The sequence below is a fragment of the Melopsittacus undulatus genome, chromosome 3 (genome assembly GCF_012275295.1).
Source record: "Melopsittacus undulatus isolate bMelUnd1 chromosome 3, bMelUnd1.mat.Z, whole genome shotgun sequence".
In the NCBI taxonomy this organism is placed as follows: Eukaryota; Metazoa; Chordata; class Aves; order Psittaciformes; family Psittaculidae; genus Melopsittacus; species Melopsittacus undulatus.
This window is the reverse complement of record NC_047529.1, coordinates 15,029,606-15,043,410: the sequence shown is the minus strand read 5'-3', so window position 1 is coordinate 15,043,410 and position 13,805 is coordinate 15,029,606. Positions and strand designations below refer to the sequence as shown.

The 13,805-nt window shown below is 40.0% G+C and overlaps 1 protein-coding gene across 4 annotated transcripts in view; it reads right to left on the bottom strand.

Moving 5' to 3' along the window:
* HMBOX1 (homeobox containing 1) overlaps positions 1-13,805 on the bottom strand; it is a 109,280-nt gene that overhangs the window by 36,476 nt on the left and 58,999 nt on the right. For all 4 annotated transcript variants that reach the window (XM_031046603.2, XM_031046604.2, XM_031046605.2 and 1 more), the window contains 3 exons: positions 12,322-12,801; positions 10,226-10,311; positions 1,939-2,049 (listed from right to left, as the gene is read on the bottom strand). In XM_031046603.2, the coding sequence (XP_030902463.1) occupies positions 1,939-2,049; positions 10,226-10,311; positions 12,322-12,801 (677 nt within the window). The remainder of the gene's footprint in view (positions 1-1,938; positions 2,050-10,225; positions 10,312-12,321; positions 12,802-13,805) is intronic.

The following is a 13,805-nucleotide window of genomic DNA, read 5'->3' as shown; positions in this document are numbered from 1 at the left end:
TAATACACTGTATACACTTGCATGTATCCATGTTAATTATCTTTTGGCTAGCCAATCTGACCTGCAATATAGTAGATGGCAGTAATTCGAAGCAGTGGATTATCCTACAATAAATAAATAAATACCACCACATTTTCCTCAAGTAGACTTTTCCAACAGCTACAGGAAAACTGAGAGTTCCTTCCTTTATCTCAGTCTCTAAAAAGAAACCAAATGTTCCTTGGTTCTAAAGGGAATTTAAATGCATCTAAATACTCCCTTGGCATAGGCTGAGGAGCCATTTTGCCTTTTACACTTCTTGGAAATTCTGTGTAATAACTTTTGTTTGAAAATAAGTTACACTCAAGCAACAACTCAAGAATTTTTTCCATGTGTGTATAAAGAAAAGTGAACAAGACTTCGGGAAGACAGTGCATTGGAGAACTAGAGATTAATGTTGAATCACTTCAATTTAAGCCATAACCTTCAGTGTTGTAAGTCTTCCTTGCTTAGATGCTTCTCAAGAGTGAAAGGACAAACAAGATGTGAGCTTGTGGATGCTGGGAAGGAAAGAAATTTAAGAGGAGGAAGTAAAGATTTTAGTGCTTAGTTTAACATGGCTTTGCTTACCTCAACACAGAATACTAGCTCTTAAACAGTTCCAAATGGCAAGGTGCAAAGCCGTAAGATCCACACAATTTTCACTGTTAGCAGAGGAAATTCTGTTTTGTTTTGGGATTTTTTGTTGTGGGTTTTTTTCCCCCAAACTACATCTTCCAAAACCCCTTTAGTTCACCTTGCATAAAAGGGAAGTGGCTGAGAGTTACTTCATAGGCTACAACTTGAGGCTTTCAAAGCAGTTATACGGATAACTTTGCTGGTCCCTAGTATCACAATTCTACCCACTGCAAAATCAAGGCTTCTTGGCAATCCCTGCAGCTTGACAACACCTCACAACCCTTGGCACTTTCATTCTTTAAAACCATTTTCTAAACAGATGTTTAACAGAAAGGATGGGCTCAGCCATGAACCTGAACCAGCCCGACTTTAAGCTCAAGTTTTTCATTCTCAAACCAACTAACAGCTTCAGCCTCTTTGATTTTCAGCTTATACACAAAGCAGAAGTTGTAAAGATCTGTTTTCACTGGAATTTTTCTTAGTAGAGTTCTGGATATAAAGCCAAATTCACATTATGGAGTCCAAGTCTTAAGTTTCTTAAAACAATTAGACAGCTAATTTAATCATGCCATCATTTAAAGGAAATTGAATGTAAATATTTTGATCTTTACAATAAAACCGCTAAAGGGAAAAATAGGAACTGTTGTAAAAAAAAAAGTATGGAGAAGAACAATGCAAGGAAATTAATTCTACTGTGATTTTGAAGATTGCTGGTGAGTGAAAAGATAACAAGGAGCTTTACTCTTTGTATTTAAGATCTATTTTGAGATTTGAAGAAGCAGGTGGGATTTGAGAGGCGCATCTCCAACTTATCACTCTAACTATTAACATCCCATCCAAAGCAAAACCCTCTGAAGTTATCTCAAAGTTCCTCTACACAAAACTGCTTTTCTTTTTGATGCAACTTTCTATTATGCAGATGTTATTAATGTTTTTATTTGTTTTTTTCTGAAGAGCCTCAGCATGTATTTCATGTTACCCAACTACAACTTCACTTGAAAGCTTCTGATTCCCAGCACTGGCTATACTGGGGACAGGGTAACATGACTGAGGAACTGGACACATGGCTATGGATGAGTCAGCCATAGATCATTTACTGCAAAGCAAAGTGCACATTTGTTCCTACTCTCCTAAAAAAAAAGTAAACTGGTCAGAGGGAATATCTCTACCGGACACCAGACCAAGAGGTGAATGATCAGTGATAATAAAAAACAGTGACAAAAGGCTTCATTTATTTCCATAAATAAAACAGCAAGAGATGTTTAGGCTGTATTTGTTTACCAGGATTTGTCTTCTCAAGCTGGTACCATCTGTAAAATGCCCTTTTCTTCTGTTCACTCAGGTCCGACCCCTGCTGCAATAGCCAATGGGAGATCCGGCTCTGACTGATACCTGTAAAAAAACAGAACAAAAGAAAAGAAAAAGAGAAAAAGAGGAAGAGAAAACTTGTTCTTTTCAAAGCATTTTAAAGTGGTTTATATACTGATAAAAGGTGTCTTACAAAGCTCAGGAACTCATGATGTTTCAACCACAAAAAAAGTATAGTTCAAGCTTGCCCATCCCTGTCCCTAACTGTTTTGACTTCTCCCTGTTATCTTCAGCTTTACTCAAGGTACATCCTGGAATCAGCACAATCAGCCTACAAGCAAAGAGGGTACAAACTGGGAAGGCAGATCTATCACTGACTTGAACGGTCACAACTTCCCACATTCTGGAATTTTGTCATCTGTGAAATGGGAACAAGTCCCCTACCCCCTATTATATATAAAGAATGATAGGAGATTGTTATCATTAAATGCTTGAATAAGAAGGGAGATAAACACAAAACCAGTTTCTGTGATATAGATCAAATCAGTCCAGAAATGGAGCAAGCCAACTATCAGTAGCTATAACAGTAGCCAGAAAACAACAGACAAAAGGCAGCTGTCTGTCAGCTGAGTAGGATTCATGCTCTAGGTATCCACACGAGATAAGGGCCAAAAAGTTCCAGAGTTTTAAGGACAGAATTGTAAGAAAATAGTAAAATGGTAAAAATTTCCAAAGTCTGACATTGAAGTAAGGATCAATGCAGAAAGGGAAAAGAAGTGATTAGAAGGATGGGAACCAAATAATGAAAGAGGTTTAAAAGTGCTTTAAGAGATTAATTTGAAAATATCGAAATGCATGCAGTTTGCTAAATAACTGAAGTAGTACTGGACGATTTCCAGTGCTTTCCACAAGACTCCTCAGCTAACATAAAGGGTTAATAGCATCTAAACTCACCTGAGAAGTAAAGTTTTAGGAGGTGCTCCAAGAAATAATATACGGCTGAACACCACCTGTGCCACCACCTGTTTGATGATAACACTGAGGCAGGTAGAAGGCTGGTTTTCACATGGAAACCAAACTACCTCTCCCCTCTTGAGATACATCAAAATTTTATAATATCTCATAATCATATTTAACTCATGAAAAACAACCCCCTGTAGTTTTACCACTTCTAATAAGGGGATTTTACTATGTGTGGGGTTTGGTTTGTTTTTTGTTTGGTTGCTTTTTTGTTGGGTTTTTTTTTCATTGAAACACTGAAGCTAGTTAACTTTACAATGACACAACTTCACTCTAGTTAACTTCACAATGATACAGCTTGACTCTCAAACATCATATTCAGGGGAATTTACTCCAACCAGATTTTTACAATGTGGAGTTTATGCTCTTCACTGTTCTTCCTTAGAGAGGATTTCAGAGCATATGAAATTTTAACTGTCCTGGAAAAAAGGGATAGGTGTATTTTGTTTTGAGTACAGAGGCTTAGTGCTATTCAACAGTGCTCTGCCCACAGAACCTACTCAGGTCTGACTTTGTTTCCTGTTCTTAACACCCATTCTTAGAGACTGCATCTGCCCCACAGCTGGAAGATTTCAGAAACAGCTGGGGCACTCAGGAGTTGATCATCCCCATTGGGATATATTACTGAGTTCATATTAGTAGGGAAGCAAAATTATTCAGCTAAAACAAACCTTAGATTCTGACAGATTTACATCGTGTAACTGTGGAAGCATACAAGTTAATACCAAAATAAGTCAATAAAAGTTGATAAACCTCTCTGACCCAAAATAAGGCTTCAGTCTAATTGAAATCTCACAATCCAGATGCCTGATGGGCAGTGAAAAGACCAAGTTTTGAAAATTTGCAGCTCCTCCTTTACTATCATGATTTAGAAAAGCCATTTCTTTAACATAGTGTTGCGGGTCACAACTGTTCATGTCTGCTTTTGGCTGCCTGGCTCCTATTAATCAATGGGTAACAGCACCATTAATTAACTTGTTTACTACAGTCCACTTAGGCTTACTGTAGTGAATTAGTATTTGTTGAGTGTTTGGATAACAACACAAGATACAAATGAAAAGCATTATTACATAAAATTATAAATAGAGATTAAGTATCTTCAACAAGAGGCTACTGGAAAATCCAAATGCTGCTCAAGAGGCTGCCTGATAGGGTCATAAAGTGGTGCAGATGTTAGCCACTCCAGACAATGTGCTCAAGACAAAGCAAAGGAGCAGGAGCCAGAAGATTCAAGCTGTGTACTTCCATGTACACATTTGACCCATTACAAGTCCTCACAGTTTATAAAGTTGTTTCTGCAAAATGGAGATCTGTTAAGGATGCTGAGATGTACAAATTCAACAATAAATTCTCAGTACATTATTATTTGACTGTGGCATCTTGTGAACAGACTGTAGTCCATGGCATTTTTTGCATTAGCAAAAAGCCCACAGTCCATTTTGCTCTTCAGCTTACAGACCTCCATAGCAATGCTGCAAACCCAGAGAAGATGGCTGGTATGGCTTAGGCAGCTGATATTTGGTTTGGTCACAGGAAAGTTTTGGACAACCTCTAGAAGGCCTTTTGAAGTCCCATATCCTGTCATTCTTTTCTCCTATTTATTATTCTCTTTCCTTGTTTCAGACATCTGTAATAAGAGCCAACCCTCTTAAATGTTTCCTCTGCCTATATCACTCATCCTGTTTCTGCTTTTAAGATATAAATACCTTTAATCTGTACCTTAGCTTGGTTTACAGGCCCCAAAACTGCATATTCCAAACTGATTCAAGGTCACATGCAAAGTCCTAACAGAAGAACTGATGCAGAATCACCTAGGTCCTGGTACAGTGTTTTAATCACAAACTCATCTTTCACTCCTTTCAATTAAAAAAAACATATCCCCAAATTGTCACATCAGAGTTTCTTCAATCTCGAGTGGGTTTTGCACAGTTGACTCACAGGGACAATGACTAGTACTATCACCAGTACCCTCCTGTCACACCGTCTATAATCATGCTACTTTAGGAAATTGCACTGGCAGGAAAAAATAAATCAGTCTGCTGCCAGAAGCAGATTAATGAAATAAGTTCTCTGCAGTACTGAAAATACAGATGTCTTGAGGAAATTCACTCTCAAACTGAACCACGGACCTCAAGGAAGACTGCAATCCTCTGGACTCTGCATCAACAGGGGCATGAACACATTGTAATGAGGACTAGTTTTCTTACAGAAAATAATGAAGGAAAAAGTGGTAATCACAAAGATTTACAGCAATTCCAATGACAGGCTAAGAAAGTTGGGGTTGTTCAGCCAGAAGAAGAGAAGGCTCCAGGAGACCTTAGAGAAGCTTCCATTACCTAAAGGGGCTGACAAGAAAGCTGGAGAGGGGCTTTGACGTGCGTCCATAGGGACAGGACAAGGCACAATTGCTTTAACCTGAAAGAAGGGAGATTGAGATGAGCTCTTAGGAAGTTCTTCCCTGTGAGGGTGGTGAGACCCTGGCACAGGGTGCCCAGAGAAGCTGTGGCTGCCCCATCCCTGGCAGTGTTCAAGGCCAGGCTGGACGGGTCTTGGAGCAACCTGGTCTAGTGGAAGGTGTCCCTGCCTGTGCCAGGGGGTTGAAACTGGATGAACTTCAAGTTCCCTCCCAATGCAAACCATTCTGTGATTCTATGAAATGTTGACTTGTGTCACATGTCACTCCATCCCATAGCAAAGGACCATCTATCAATTTAGAATATTACCAAACCTTGCCTACAGAAAGCTTGCAAAGATCAAAGTGACAGAAAAACACATCTTTCACTGCCTTGTCATATTAAAAAAAAACAAACAAACACCAGGAAGGAAAATGTTTTTCAAAATCCAATTTCTTGTCATTTCAGATGATCAGTAACTAAGCAATTTTCTGAATTCTCCTCACAATGGAAGTACTTCAGTTTCACTTTTTATTTGCATTTGCTCAGCATCCCTACGCATCAGTTCCAAACCTTAAGGGATTTTATTTATGTTACAGCAGTGCTTCAAGGCTGCCCTCCATCGCACAAGATGCTCCATGTGTTTAGCAAACACAAATATAAGTCCTGAAGATCTCATATCAATTAAGATAGACAGCAGGACAGAGTTGAATGGTACAAGCAGAATAATTGTGAAGGTTAGTAGAACTGCACACAGAAAAGCTCTATGTATTCTGTATTAAAAGAAAAAAATAAATTACCTTCTCATTTTATTCTTTTTTTTTTAATGGTGGTTCAGTTTTTATGCTACTAGCCTAAGACTTGCAATATCTGGATTCAAATTCCTATTCTGCAACAGACTGTTTCCACTGTGACCCTCAGGGAAGTAAGGTTCTTTTTTGTTCCTTCACTCCCTATGTGTAAAAAATGGAAAAGCTACTATTTCCAAACCCTGCAGAAGCATCATCCATCAAAGCATTTAGCCTGGCTGCAAAAGGCTCATATGTGTATGCTCTTCCCTTTCTCCTTTACTGTAGTACATAACAGAAAGACACTACTTTCTGCAAACATTTTACTCACCCTCAATCTACATTTAGAAGCTAAGAGACAGCATCTCTTAACTAGTTTTCATTTATCCTTATCCTTTTCCCTCCGACCATAACACCCTTGGTACCTTGATACAATTTTGGGGGCAATTAAAGCAAATTGCAGCACACGACTTCAACTTATTGCTGATAAAAAAATTGGCATCTCAATTGCCACATGTAGGGCTAAATACCGACCCCCAAGTAAGCTGCAGCTAAGTTAAAAGGAGCTTCAAATAACACGATAGGAAATTCCGCAGGAACTATTATTAGCTCCTGTTTATACTGTCATTTTTCTTATCAGTAGGAGATTATTTATACAGAGCCCAACCCAAGTGCTTCTTGTTTATCTTATTACAGACACCATTAAAAAAAGTTTCTATAAAAAGCAGCTCCCGCATTTAAGACCAGCACTAGTAAGTGTTAGGCTAGCTTTTTGCTTCTTATGAATCATTCCCTTATTTTCAAGTCACTATTTAACACTTGGCTACTATTTTCCAATCTGTCCTCTTCTCTCAATACACCAAGCAGAAGAGATGGATGCTAAAAGCTGAGGCCACGCTATTCTGCATTTATTTCAAGTGCTACACAAAAGACTTCCAGCTGATGCAGGGTGGTAGCCAGTGGATGGGCAAGTCAAACACATCCAACATCCGCACTGCAGCCTCCAGTAACAGTTTGCTACAGTATTACAACAGTAATGGAGGGTGTAAGATCAGCTCCTGTGAGTTACTGATCTGTTCTTGCAGAACTGTCCCCTTGCACAAGTTCTTTCGCCAGAACAGTGGGTTCCATCTCCAATGCAACATAATGAAGAGGACCCTGAGACATTTGATTGATCACTGAAGGCTGAACAATCTTCTGAAAAGGTATCATTTCACTGTAATGATCCTCCCTTACACCATCTGCTACTGACCATTCTTTGGATTTCATTTACCTGTTTTAGCTCTTGTTTACTGAATTATTTACAGAACAACTTTACCACCAGGACTAAGTTGGTAAATACTGAGATGATACTATTTGGGATCATATATTCTGCAAAGCATTACCTCTGTCAATACAAACTGCTCTTTTAATGAACCAAAAGCGGTTCTGAGGCCTTCCTTGGGAGCCTGTTCCACATCGTGAATGGGAAGGGATGCTGGATACATCTGAAGAACACACAAGTCAACTAGCACTCATAAGGCCTAAGACAGCTTTGGAAGTGAGAACCCTCGGACATGTGCTTTCTGTGCTGGATCTCTGTCTCGAGCTATTTTCAGTCCCTCTTCACCATGTTGTATTTTTGAGAGGAAGCTGATATTTCTCCCTAGAAGTGCTGAGTATACTCTTTAATCTGGTCCCTTCAAACATCTCTTTGAGATTTACTATTTCTTTTCAGATAAGCCGTAACTATGTACTTAACAGTGGCACATAAGCACTACACATCTGATTATGTGAGGCTATGGGTTATATTTAAAATGAATTGGCTCACGTAGATCTTCCCATCAAGTGTGTGGAGGATGACACAGTTCACCTGTCAAGGGTAGTAGGAGGAAGAGACTGGTGCATGACAGTGTAGTGCAAGCCTTGATGCCACCTCGTCCTGTGAAATCGCATCACGTGCAAAATACCACTTCTTTTCTCATTTGAAAGGTCCATGGAAACACTGCTGCAAAAGGATGTACCCATTTAACATTTAGATCTACCTGGTTAATCACTGATATAGCTTGAAAACAAAATAAAGCACTGCCATTACTTAGGTCTTTGTCTGTCTCGCTGACAAACTCAAAAGCGACATCTAGTAATATTTTCTCTGATCACTGTGCAACTACATTCTGGATTCCCCCTCCTTGTTACCCAGGAAAGCTGAGTGGGATGGGTGTGAAACTTAGTCAACTGTGTACAACATGGATGGTGTCGTTTACTCTCAGGAGGAACAGCCTGGCAAACAATGAAAGCTTCCAAAGGCTAAATGCCAACTTAACAGTAACTGAAATGCAAGACAGTAGGTTGAGGAAAGAAGGAGCAAAATGATGAGGTGTGAAGAGACCAGTCTTGACTTTCCGACAGTCTGCCTGCAGGGGTATCAAAGACATGCACCAAGACACCTATATGGCTCCATTCCATTTACTGATACAGACTCTGTCTTAGACTTGGTGTGATAATTCTGATTCAATGGCCCGGCATGCAGCAGTCTGCGCTGACAAAAAAAAAAAAAAAAAAAAGAAAATGCTGGCTTCTTTTAGAGAGTCTTTTTCTGCAATTTTTTCCTCTTTGCTTTATTTCTGTTGAAGAGGAAGCTAGTTTGACTGCTGGTAGACATGAAGGTCAATTCAGAGAGGGTTATTCCAGGACTATATGCAGGCAAGAACTGCACAAAAGTAGGGGAAGGACCTACCAACTGCCAAAACTTCAGAGTTCAGGTATAATATAAGCAACTAGACTTAACATTTAATTTTTGAAGTAGTAATGCTACTGGTAAGGCTAATAATATTCCTCAGTTACACTAAATGTTAATCTCATGATTTTTCAGACAAAACTGAAACCAGGGAAGGACAAATAATTTAGCCCAAGATCACAGAGAAGAGTTGGATCCTAGCACCCGTTCTCTGTCTGCCTACCTACACCTCAACTGCTAGCATGTTTGCAAACTCAAATCTCCCAGGCAGATGGGTTCTTCTGACCTTTCAAATACTGGAAATACCATAAGAAACAAACTTGGCTTAAAAAATAATATCTGTTATAGGTATAACATGGAATTGGAGCTATCTGTTTTGTTAAGTCTTCATCCTAACATACTGAGACACTGGAGCATATGCAGGGAAGGGCAATGGAGCTCGTGAAGGGTTTTGTGAGGAACAGCTGAGGGAATTGAGGATGCTGCTCAAAGGCAAGTGATTCAAAAACTTCAATCTATCATAATTATCATAAACTATGGTTTGGGTTGGAAGGGACATTAAAGTTCATCTAGTCCCAACCCCCTTGCCAAGGCAGGGGCACCTTCCACTAGACCAGGTTGCTCCAAGCCCCATCCAACCTGGCCTTGAACACTGCCAGGGATGGGGCAGCCACAGCTTCTCTGGGCACCCTGTGCCAGGGCCTCAGCACCCTCACAGGGAACAACTTCTGCCTAAGATCTCATCTCAATCTCCCCTCTGTCAGGTTAAAGCCATTTCCCCTTGTCCTGTCCCTACAGGCTCATGCCAAAGCCCCTCTCCAGCTTTCTTTTCAGCCCGTTTATGCACTAGGTCTCCCTAGAGCCTTCTCCAGGAAGAACAAACCCAGCTCTCTCTGCCTGTAGTTATACAAACTATAGTTGTGTCTCCCTAATATTCATATACCTTTTATAGTAAAAATACACATTATACCTATATATCTCTCTCTCCCCATACATGAAGATGAAGATATGCATCTATTTGCCACTCTCCGCAAACAATTTTAGAATTAAGGAAAACCTTTTTCGTTTTAAGATAAGAACTTGGGGCTTACCATAATGCTGTAAAATAAAATCTGCTAGCACAAGCCACAAAAAGAAAAAAAAGAAAAAAGTGATTCACTGGGGAAGTTCCATGATGTGCGGGACAATGGGTCTTAAATCAAAGGCATACATTATCATGACTAAGCTGACAGATCTGCACTGCAATGCAGAAAGCCAAGCAATATTCCAACATCTGCACCGTGCAGAGACAGACAGCTAGGCACAGTTTCCCAAAATGAAGAAAGGACACCCCGAGCTCTTACCTGTTACCTGTGCAACAACTGCTTGGGAAATTCTCCGATTGGCTAGGAAGGCTTTGATTTCCTCCTTTATCACGCTGCTGTCCCTCCTACCAAAACAAAAAACCAAAAGAACACACAAAAAGACAGACAGACCAAAGTGCGCTTTGGAGATGCAAAATGGCTTTACTTCCTTTATTTAGGGGGCAAGGAGTAGGGAAGGCAGGCATTAAAATAGTCAAAGTGCCTCACCGGTGGACACTTCTTTTAACAAGTGTCACGTTTGATCAAAGTACCCTAGCAGGAGAATGGATGACTCATGTCCTATATAATTCATATTAGGTGCAGCACTGCCATATGGAATGTACAAAGTTTCATTACACAGGGATGAATAAATCTCACATACCAGCATAAAAACCTCAGTCATAAAAATGAGGCACAAAAATAAAATATAAAGGATAGCAGGGTCTGCCTGGTTAGCTGCACAAATGAATATTCATACACAAACCTCCTTAAACTTTTCAAGGAAAAGATTCAAAGGACAAAAGATTTTGCAACCTCTATCATCATCATTCCCTCCCCACACTTCTTTAGTCCACAGCTTGCACTGAATGAACAAGTGCCAGTTATTTAAAGCCTTTGTATGATTTTACAAGGTGTGCAAAGATAGCTCAGAAGGGACCAAAATTGCTAAAAAGAAAATAAAATCTGTAGGTTGCACAGGGACTGTGATATGCAGAAAATTTTAACTGCAGTAAACATATACTTTTCTCTCCTCTTCCTCTCTCCCCTTTCCTGAGAAGGGTAGACAATTAAAACCAGACTTTATCATTTAGTAGTTTGCCTTTGCCTTCTCCACTCCTGCCCCAGCAGCATTCAAGGCAGATTCAAGCTTGCAAATGTAAATGCAAAATAAATGCTATGTTGTGGGTTCATTTTTAGTGCTGTACCCAATGCTCATCTTCTGTATGCCTGCACATAAAAGCAGTTTCCATTTAAATAAGCATTAAAAGCATTACCTGAGACTTATTGCATAGGAACCCAAAACTCAAAGGAATGATTAAACTTCAGCAATGAGAACTTCTGCACACTGCTAAACCCACCACCTTCCTGCATTACTCCATTATCCCGCAGCCGACAGTACATGAGGTTGATCAGCTTTTCATACTGCTCATCTCTAATCCTCTCCAAAAGCTACACTTTTGCCCTAAGTCTCCAAACTAGTTCAAACGTATTTTTATCCTGGAGCTTATGGACCCTAGATCTATCACAGCTACTTCAGAAATGTTGCAATTTTTAGGGTTCTTTTCTATTTTTTTGGTGTTTTGTTTTTTGTAGTTTTTTTTGAGGGGGAAGGGGCGGGAGGGGGGGAATAAAATTCCAATATTATGACCAAAATTGTTTTGAAACATTTGGCCTTTCCTCTTATTTCTTTTTGCTATCAAGCCCACTGACTCTGACCTTCATCCTCAGTAGTGTAATCCCCTCTTTTCATCTTTGCCATAATGCTGAAAAGGAAGCCACTAAAGGTAAAGGAAGGTCAGTCTGAGTAAAAAAAACCCCAACCCACTGGCTCTCAATGAAGACTTTCTGCTTCTTCTTTATTATTTGTATTTTCCTGTGCCAACCTGCAGACTGTGCAAATCTTGGAGTCAGTCCTGCCACAAACTCTAAACAGATAACATGCTCTTCAGATCCCACTGGAAAGCCTTAATCAAGCAGATTCTCAACTCGCCCTATATATGGAAGGAAATACAACTGGCATGAAGCAGTGGAGGAGGATTCATGTGAATCAACACCCAGTCAGAAGTCTCCTGAATAAGAGGAGGGTGGAAAATTAGTGCACTGACATTAATTTAATTTTTTGGTACAGATATTTCAACAGTAAAACAGATTGGGATACCCACACATGGCCAGAGCTTCTCTACACAAGACTAAAAGGCAGGTTAGTGGTACTGAGATAGTGACCATTATGGAACTAGCAGGGGAACAGCTATCTAAAGCTGTTCCTGCTTTCTTGGCAATAGCCATCACTACTGAGTAGTCCTCCAACATGCCAATCTCTTCTGGAGGACCTCTCCCTCTGACTTTCCAAACTTTTTACAAAGACTTCTACTAACCTCATCAGTTCCTCCACTTTGTCATCAATGTCCAAGTCCTCTTCAGAAGCTTCAAAACTGTATGACCTTTGAGCCAAGCTGTTTGCAAGTGGGTAGCGGGTAGGTGACATCTTCCCATTGAATGCAGACAACCTCTCGTTACTCTCCCTCCCATTCTGATTAGTAGTGCAAGGTTGTGGGGAGGTATCGTAACTGTTGCTTGGTGATGGGGACATCCCAGAATGCTGGGTCTGTGTTGAAGCTGTGGCTGTAGAGGAAGATGCTGGGACATTGTTGGTACTGTTGCTGTAGGAACCACCTCCATAGCTAGACCTTCTCCCAAATTTGTCACTATGCTCTTGATCAAGACGATCCAAGGTTTCCAGAGCATGAAGGATTTCATGTCTGGTCATTCCAGTACGTCTCAGGCGCTGAAGCAGGTCTATCTGCTCTATGGTAAATCTTGGTTCGTCTGTGTAGTGAGACATGGTTTCCAGCAGACTAAAACAAGGTAAAATGTAAAAGCAAATAATTCAGTTCAATAGTTCTCTGTGGTACATGAAAGCACCTTACATGCCGGAAAGATCAATTCTGATCCAAAACTTTGAGTCACACACATAACAGAAATGGCAGCCCAATAGTCCACCTCTAAACAAGCTCAGCAGGCAACCTCCCACTAAAGCTTATTTTCTTTGAACTGCTCCAACAGCACTTCTCTCTTCTGCTAGCATTCCCTACACCTTCTACAATAGTACCTTTTTGCTTTTGATAAACTGCTGCTACAGAGAGACAGTGGTTGCTCAGTAATTAAGGCTGCAACTTGATTTCAGACAAAATATTGTCCATTGCTAAGTATCCCCCAGTCGGAAATCCCAGACTCCAAACCTGTTAGGTCAAGGTTGAGTTTTTCTGGAGAAGTTTTAACCAGTTATGACATGAGTTTTATGAATCTCTTTCAAATCTTACGTGTGAAGAGTTCAAGTTGCCCTAACTTTTTTGCTACCTTGAAAAAAAGAAGATAAAAAACACATCTAGCGGAAATTATACTGGCCTGTAGGACCAAAGTTGATTTGACTGAAGTCCCATATCTAAAGTTTGATTTATGAAGTCAGTAACTTCTGAACCTGCAATGCTGTCACAGATCACCTGCCCTAACAAGGAAAGTGCAGCACATCCAATTACTACTGAGCTTTCATTTAAAGAAATAAGTCTACAGCTTTTTCCCCTCCAAAGGCAGTCTTCTCATGTAACTCAATCATCATTGTGGCTCATCAAAAGCATTTTTAACTCCTAAACTTCCCAAAGTGCCAGAACAATGAACATGTATTTGCTGCAAAGCCCAGAAATGGAACTGGAAAAAAAATAAATCACAATATGCTCCTTTAGTCTCTTTTCTTTCCTAGGTCTCCTCACTACAGATCCAAATGACATACAAATGACAAGATCACCTCCTTCAGAACTCAAGATTTTGAGAAGGGATGGCAGATGGAGGGCAGACAGAACTT